The 8,200-nt window shown below is 43.4% G+C and overlaps 1 protein-coding gene across 2 annotated transcripts in view; it reads right to left on the reverse strand.

Annotated features, from left to right (window-relative positions):
- Positions 1-5,799, reverse strand: part of ntn1b (netrin 1b) — a 48,848-nt gene extending 43,049 nt beyond the window's left edge. The window contains exons 1-2 of one of the 2 annotated variants that reach the window (XM_031748332.2): positions 5,569-5,799; positions 4,355-5,400 (exon numbers count right to left, since the gene is read on the reverse strand). In XM_031748332.2, the coding sequence (XP_031604192.1) occupies positions 4,355-5,369 (1,015 nt within the window). In that variant the 5' untranslated portion in view covers positions 5,370-5,400; positions 5,569-5,799. Of the gene's footprint in view, positions 1-4,354; positions 5,439-5,568 lie in introns of both variants that reach the window. The other variant, XM_039610721.1, reaches the window with a different exon arrangement.
- Positions 5,800-8,200: the final 2,401 nt, after the last annotated feature.

Below are 8,200 nucleotides of genomic sequence, written 5' to 3' on the forward strand. Positions count from 1 at the left end.
CCAAATTCAACAGAAAGGGCTGACTCTGTGCCCCCTGGCATTGCCACACAGCGACAGGCCAGAGAATGATGGGGGGAACGAGAGGGAGAGCGAAGGGACCCGAATGCAGCTTCTATTACAAGGAAACCTATGACATCATTGCTTTGCAGAAATTCTTCTCTCCCGTCACATGGGCCGCTGCTATGGAGCTGAAATGAGACCCAGATGGTGAGCAGGCCTGGCCCGGCCTAACCTGGCATCCCAGGGGCGAGTGGCACAGACACCGTCAGCAGAAACGGTGTCAGTGGTGCCACTGAGCCATACTTGAAATCATCATGGCTCAGCGGTAAACTGAACATGAAAGCAGGGCTTTAGATGTGGAGTGGCTCACATGGTAAATGCGGTGTCCTTGTATCGCCAGGCTCTCGTTCCCTCCTGTCTCCAGCAGCGTCTCCTCTCCCCCCTCTTTCTCTCTGAACTGCTGCCATGCAAGGTACTCATAACCCGACTGATTTGAAAGTCTGATTCGATTGAATCCAAGTGCACAGCCCAGCTGCACAAATGCAAATGGCCTTAAACACCGACACTTCTTCCAGATGAAAATATTGTGCGACAATATCCACTTTTACGCGGGCAGTAAGTGCACATTAACATCCATTTTTAATGGATTTTAAAATTCAGATGAAGACATTTTAAAGACGAGTGCTGCTGTTGGCAGTACTTGAGTGTCTTTAAGAGGACTGTTGGGATACATGTGACCAGAAGAAGCCACTTCAATGGCAGCTGTAACACTGATTTGAATTCTTCTGTCATATTTACCGTCAAACCCGGCGGCTCTTTAAAGATACGTGAACGTGCATTTAGATTCTTTATTACAGAGTGTACTGCCAGAGCAAGCCAGCAGCCAACTGATACAATCACATCCTAATTCAGCTGCCTTGTGGGTGGCAAATAGGTTGGCTCTTCCTCACAAAGATATCTGTGTAGGTTTAATGAATGCCTAACGCTGTTTTCTACACTACAGGGTTGCTCGATGGAATCTCTCCTACAAACACTTTTTTTTTCTTACACATAAAAGCAGCTACAGGAAAATGCACCTCAAAATTGCATGAGACTGGCTGCACCTCCAGCTGTCCGGAGGTTCTAAAAAAAAGAAGAAGAAGAAAAAGAAAGAAAAACAGAGCATCACACGGCAGGGTGACAGCGAAAGCAAAAGCATAAATCGAACAAGTGCAAAATTACACGTATGAGTGAGCGAGGGGACCATTTTCATCTCGTCTCGAAACCCACTTGGCAAGCCAAAGTTTCCCACAGTACACTCCCCCCCACCCCCACCTTCACAGCCCATCAGTCACTCAGGCCGGAGAGGAGCAGGGCCCTGACTGTCAGGGGTCAGAGCGCCATATACGCGGAACACGGAGAGAATATGAAGCAGCTGCCTGGGACAGGAGAGCCTGATGTGTCGCCATATGTGCGCGTTTCCCAACATTATGCATTCCTTTATGGCTCACGGTCAAATATCATCACGCACTTAGTAATTAAACAAGCACCGAGTTGTGTGTGTGTGTGTGTGTGTGTGTGTGTGTGTGTGTGTGTGTGTGTGTGTGTGTGTGTGTGTGTGTGTGTGTGTGTGTGTGTGTGTGTGTGTGTGTCTCATGTAGTGTCTGTTATGTAATCAAAAAACAGAGAGAGCTTGCAATAAAAATATGTTTTGGAGAAAAACTATAGATGCTGCAGTTTTTAACGTGTAACACACTTTTAAAAAATGAAATGCTGATTTACACGTTTTGCAAAGCTTTTGTCAGACTGTAAATCACATTAATTTTACTTTCTACGGCACAGTTTTGAGAGCAGCGCCTGCGTGGTTTTGTTTTCACGGCCGTCCCTTTTACTTGCTTACCTTTTCTGTTTGATTGGGTGAAAGTTTCAAAGAGTTTTGAAAGGTCGCGCATAGTAAAGGCACCGAAATGACTCCGGATAGCTGCGGGCCGCACAGAGATTTAAAAGAAGTGGATACTTTTGCGCAACATGCAAAAAAAATTCCCATTTATTATAAGATGATTAAAAACAACTACGCGAGAAATGCAATACCAAAATAAATGATGCATTTTTTTATTTCTAATATAAAATATGTGCGAAAAACGAAAAACAAACTCGTGACTATAGAGAGACAGTTTGAGTCTCGCTGTAATTTTTTTTCAGTCATTTTACTGTAATTTTCAATGTCCTGGGGGTTTTTTTCCTGCATGTCCTTGCAGCCGTTCTCTGTCTCTTTGCAAATGTTGACGTTCCCTTCATATGGAAGTTATGAAGAAACGCTGGGTGGCCAAACGCATTCCACGGGGTGAGAGTGAGAGGGGAAAAGAGCAGGGGGGACCCGTGCCCTTGTTTTATGGGCAAATTTGTCAGTCGCTCACCTCCAGCTGATAGGAATGCTGCTGCCAACATAAATGCGTTTCTTTCTTTCTTTTTCTTTTTCTTTTTTTGTTTGTTTTGCCAAAATGATGGCGACCCTGCATGCGAAGTCATGGGAAGTTGACTTTGTCCTGAACAATAAGTGAAACCAACTCTCCCATAACCGCGCTCTCTCTCTCCCCTCAGCACCGCGATGTCCTCCAGCGGGGAGGAGAAATCCAGACACATCATTAGCGCCACAACTCTGCATCCCCACCGCCAGACCATATGGACCCGAGCGCTCAGTGGAAACAACCCCTCCCCCTGGCTCCTCTTCTTTCATGCTAAAGGTGTCAGGACACCCTTATTATTTCCTATTAGGGAGACATGCTCAGTCTGGCTTTTTTTTTTTTTTTTTTTATCTGATGACACCACTCGCACAAAAAAAGTGAGTTGGTGGTGTAAAGGGGAGGCCTCCCTCCCTCCCTCCCCTTGACAGCGAGATGGATGCCACAAGTGACAAGCCTTTGTTTTAGTAAAATACACTCACATGCTGGCTTTTGCAAGGGCGAAAGGCGGAGGCCAAGGGGAACAACTTGTTCACTTGTTCCGTTTGGTTGAGCAAACCATGGCAGTGTCGGGGACTTTGTTACATTTCCAGGTTTGCTTCGCTTTAAGCTGTTGATATAAACTTTCCTGCTCTCTGTTCAGAAATAATCAGCATCGCAGCAAATACACTCTCCCTACAATTTAAAAAAAAAGAGAGGAGATCTGGCTTCAGATTACCCAGCGCTTTGTCCTCCTCTCTGAATAGTTTACTGCCTCTAAAGTGGCAGTTTATACTCTACGTGCCAAAAATGTCAATAAAACCGCCCTAATCGCCCCTCCAATCTGTAATAGCACCTGCTTATGGAAACACAACACGCCCCTGCAGTGTATCTGTGCAACTGCAATGTTTCCTTTCCTATTAGAGCTGCTACTACAGTCGGAAACACGCGCGGCAAAACGCAGTCACGCATTTGGGCAGGCGCACTTTGTTTACTGAAACGACTTCCTGCCTTTTCTTTCCTATTCAAGGATTTATTGTGGATGTTGATAAAGATCAAAGGTTGACAAAGTGTGTTTTTACAGAACTGATATGGAGAATATGAAAGTTGGGAAACAACATAAACAGATTTTTTTTTTCTTTATTTTTTCTTTATTTCACGGCGGCGCCCCTGCCTCCTAGAAATCATTGATGTTTCTTTTAGTGTAATTTGTATTTTTTTTTTTTTCTTTGAAACTACATTGGCGAAATCTTTAATTTTCTGAAACAACAATTAGTCCTAATTTCTACTGAAAATAGATCTTGCTTCTTTTTTTTCCTGTGGTCGTTTCAACCAAAGTTTATTTGGTTTGGGAGATATAAAAAGTATAATAAATACCTATATAAATGATAATAATTCACCAATAAGTTGGTTAATTTTCAAGAAAGTATTTTTAAGATATAGGCGTTTTAGTTTGAGTGGTTTTCACTGCGCAGGTGCTGAGATTTCAGCTTGTTTTTGACATGAAGGCCTTTTCCTCCTCTTTGCCTCCAATAAAATATATTTAGCCAAAAAGAAATTAATTATTTCTAATTTAAGGAGCACCATTTACCGTTTGACCCTGTGCGTAAAGTACGCATTTTAGACTTAGGCACAAAATGATATTTTAAACAGGAGAGACTGGTTATCAGGGGAGCTCTATTTGTGTTTTATGCTAAGTGAGAAAAACAAAAGTAAAGGCAAAGGAATGATCACCTGGCTAGAATTAATTGTGTGTGTGTGTGTGTGTGTGTGTGTGTGTGTGTGTGTGTGTGTGTGTGTGTGTGTGTGTGTGTGTGTGTGTGTGTGTGTGTTACAGCAGAAAACACTGATAACAACACTCATTGCGATTATTTTGGCACTGATAAATGCTTAAATATTTCCAGAGTGAAGGGGGAAAACAGGGGATCCCTTACCGACACATTCGTTGGCTTCTCTAGCCGTGGCGCGCTGCCAGGGTCGGTCGTAGTGGAAAGGTTTGCACCTGTCGCACTCCGGTCCCGCCGTGTTGTGTTTGCACTCGCAAACCAGATTCCCCTCTCTGTCCTTGACGCACTTCGAAGCGTGCCCGTTGCACTTGCACCGTCCTCCGACCTGCAGGTCCGACACTGCGTAAAAGTAGGAATCGCGGGCCAGCTCGGAGTCATCCTCGTTCTCGTCTCCGAACGTGTGAAGCCGGCTGAAGATCACCTTGATGTCCGTGGCCGTCACCCAGTCCTGAAGCACCGGGGAGTTGTCGAAGTCGTGTGCCGACGGTCTGCCGTCCAGCGTGCTGAAGGCTATGAGCCCACCTGTCAGCGGGTGCATGTCTGTGTGGGAGTCCGTGCAGATCGCCTCTTGCTCGTTCTGCTTCGTAATTGTTGCCCTGTTCTGCCGGTTATACATCTTCTTGCACTGAGTGGAATAAAACTGAAAAGGCACCCACGATTTGCCATAGTCCATGGACTTGTAGATCGCCATGGATTCGGGTCTGGGCGAGCAGAACTGCAGGCTCACATAGGTGACCTCAAACTTTTTACCCAAGGACAAGGTGAGGGTGACGTTCTGCGAATACTGCACGTAGTTTTCAGACTGCCAGCAGGTGAGGTTGTGAGGGTTGTTGAGGTCTGTCAAATAGGCAGGTGGATGGGACTTTTTGGGATCTCCGGAGTCGCACGTGTGACAGTCCCTACTCCTCTCCTCTGCTTTCTCGGTCACCACACAGTAGCGGGCGGCCGGAGTGCCGCAGGTGCTGGACACGCGCACGTCCTTCCCAAAAGCAGAGTTGACGAAGTCGGGGATGCATCTCCGAGGATTCCCGTTCTCATCATAGCACGGGTCCGGAGGGGAAGACTGTGCAGCAAACATGCTGAACCCGTATCCCCCAAAGACACATTTGGTAAGCGCAGAAACTGTCACCAAGGTGACCCAAACCTCCAAAATCCTTTGCATTGTAATCCGTGCGTCGTAGGGGAGGTTTGCGCTGAAATGCGACGAGGACAGGATAATCAGTTAGCAGCGCTGCAGTCAGGTATTAAAAAGAAATCAAGACAGCTATTAAACAATAAATAACGCTCACGAGGAAATTAGAGAGTGGGTTAGGACGCAAAAAATGCATGAAAAGAAATAAATGTGTATGAAATATTCTTACAGGTCCAAGAAAACTCCACCCAGACCACTACCTCCAAATATACAGCTCAGCCTGAAAGTGCAGGAGAACTCCAAAGAATTTGGAGAAACAGCCTATCCGATTAAATCCCAAACTACTGCTATAGTTATACTTCCCCCCCTCTTTAAAAAACCCAGAATAAAACCAAGATATGGCAAATGCCCAACTGGCTCTGACTCTCCTTCTGCCTCTGCCTGTCCACTCAGTCACACCTCTGCCCACCTCTATCTCCTTCTGTCCCATTCCCTCTCTGTTATAATAGAAAAAAGGGGGCTCCGCTGATTCAGTCAGGAGTCGGAGCTTTTTTTTTTTTTTCTTTTTTTTTCTTTTTTTTAATGTCTCGACGTCGGAGATGGAGCAGCGACATCGTCCGACATATTCCGTGAACTACAAGCTTGAAAAGCAAACTCGAAATGAAACTTAAGAGTCATGCAGTCATTTGAATGTTTCAGCTACCTCTCTCTCTTTAATCAACAGTGTATCTATGTCTTATATAAAAAATTTTTTAAAAAGCACAACATGTCTAAGATACCATCAATGACCACCGTGGTTTCATCGCTGGTCTTTAAACCACATCCTTATCTTCACGCAGAGGAAATCAGCTGCACGTTTGCAGCCCAGTAAGCTGCAAGTAGCAAGACACATCCTTCCTTTTAATGTCGTTATCGTCTAATGTACCAGCAAGGGAGTGATGCAACATTTGCGGGTGGAAATAAATATGTTGTGTCTGGTAAACGTCCTGACAGGCACACTGTACATAAAAAATCATCTGAACTGTCGTCCCAAGAAGATATATGATGAAATATTACATATAAACAGCTTAAAGTCATCTTTTTATCGTAGGCTAACTTTTGTTAACCTTGTTTTCAGTTTTAATTGGTATTGTTATTTTTTGATTTCATTTATTTTATTTATTTGAACAAGCTTGTAAAGTCACGTAAAGTAAGTGTTGCTATTTTGAAAATATGAAAGAGTATATATATAGAGAGAGAGAGAGAGCGAGAGAGAGATAGATATACACACACACACATATATATACACATATATATATGTGTGTATATTTAGATAGAGAGAGAGAGAGAGATTTAATTCTTTTTTTTAACCACTGTTTATTTTTGGCAACTTGTAGACAAAATTTGACTCTAATGAATGTTTTTAGTAATTGCTGGGTTGTTGATAGGAAAGGGGAAGCTGATAAATGTTCCAGAATTGCGACACTCTTTTGGGTGTTCACGTATGCTGTCATAATGTAAGGTAAAAGAGGAAACATCACAAAACAAAAGCAAATGTAGCACATTGAGCATCACTACTGATACACAAAGCAACAATAAGTTACACTCAGCAGTTTATTTCTTACACTTTGCTAATATTGCGTTGGACTACCTTTTGTCTGCCTTAATTCCTAACGGCAGAGACTGAAAAAGGTCCTGGAAATATTTGCCAAAGGGTTTGTTCTGTATTGACATGACAGAATCATGCAGCTCCTGCAGATTTATCAACTGTTCATCCACGATGTGCATCACCTGTTAAAGCACATCCCAAAGGTTCTCTATTAGACTGAGATCTGGTGACTATGGAGGAAAGTTGTGCACCGTGAACTCACTGTCATGTTCAAGAAGCCACTAATATAAGGTGCTTTATCCTGCTGGAAACAGCCAACAGAAGATATGAACAGTGTGGTCTTAAGACAGGGGATACGGTCAGCATCAATACTCAGGTATGCTGTGGTTTTACATGATGCTCAGTTGGTACTAAGGGACACAAAGTGTGCCAAGAAACACACCATTACACCACCTGGATGGATCCGTGCTTTTATGTTGTTTACTCCAAATTCTGACCCTACTATTTGAATATTACAGCAGAAAGAGACTCATCAGACCAGGCAATGTTTTTTCAGTTCACTAATGTTAGTGAGTGCAAGCAAACAGTAGCCTCAGTTTCCTTTTCTTAGCTATTAGGAGAGTGTGGTCTTCTACCACTGTATCCCACTTCTGTCCGGGGAGCACTGGCAAGCCCCCTAAAATTTGTTGGCCCCCAGTGCCTCCCCTGGCAAGACTGTCCTATGTTTGTATTAAACATGAGCAGAAGAGAGGAAGACACCCTATGAGTTGAAGCATGAACTTGTTAATTTAAACAGATTATTATGGATTTCAGGATCTTATTTGGGTTTCATATGAACCGACTTTCAGTGATATCAACTTTAATAGCAGGAAATTAACCAGGCTTACAATTCTTTTCTTATTATTATGTTTTTAAAAAAGGAAAAAAAGATCAGCGACAGTTTCAGCTCTCCTCTCTTTGGTTTAAGCATTTGATGGGCTTACTGTATTTGCCTGAAACCGCCAAAGCTAATTTTGCATCTAGAAGGATTCAAAATCTACTTAACTGACATCCTACCTCACTTTATTTTCTCTTTATTCTACTCACACAATACACTAGAGGGAACTAGAGTCCTGCACTCAGAGCACAGAGAAGATGCACACGTCTAGTTCCCTCTGACACTGATTGAATTATATCATGTGAACAGGCATTTACCAGTAATGGCATGAGTATGTTTCCTACTACAACTACAAGCATGTTGGTTTTCTTACCAGAAAGAGTAGTTAACATCTCT

The sequence above is a fragment of the Oreochromis aureus genome, linkage group 4 (assembly GCF_013358895.1).
Source record: "Oreochromis aureus strain Israel breed Guangdong linkage group 4, ZZ_aureus, whole genome shotgun sequence".
Taxonomy (NCBI): domain Eukaryota; kingdom Metazoa; phylum Chordata; class Actinopteri; order Cichliformes; family Cichlidae; genus Oreochromis; species Oreochromis aureus.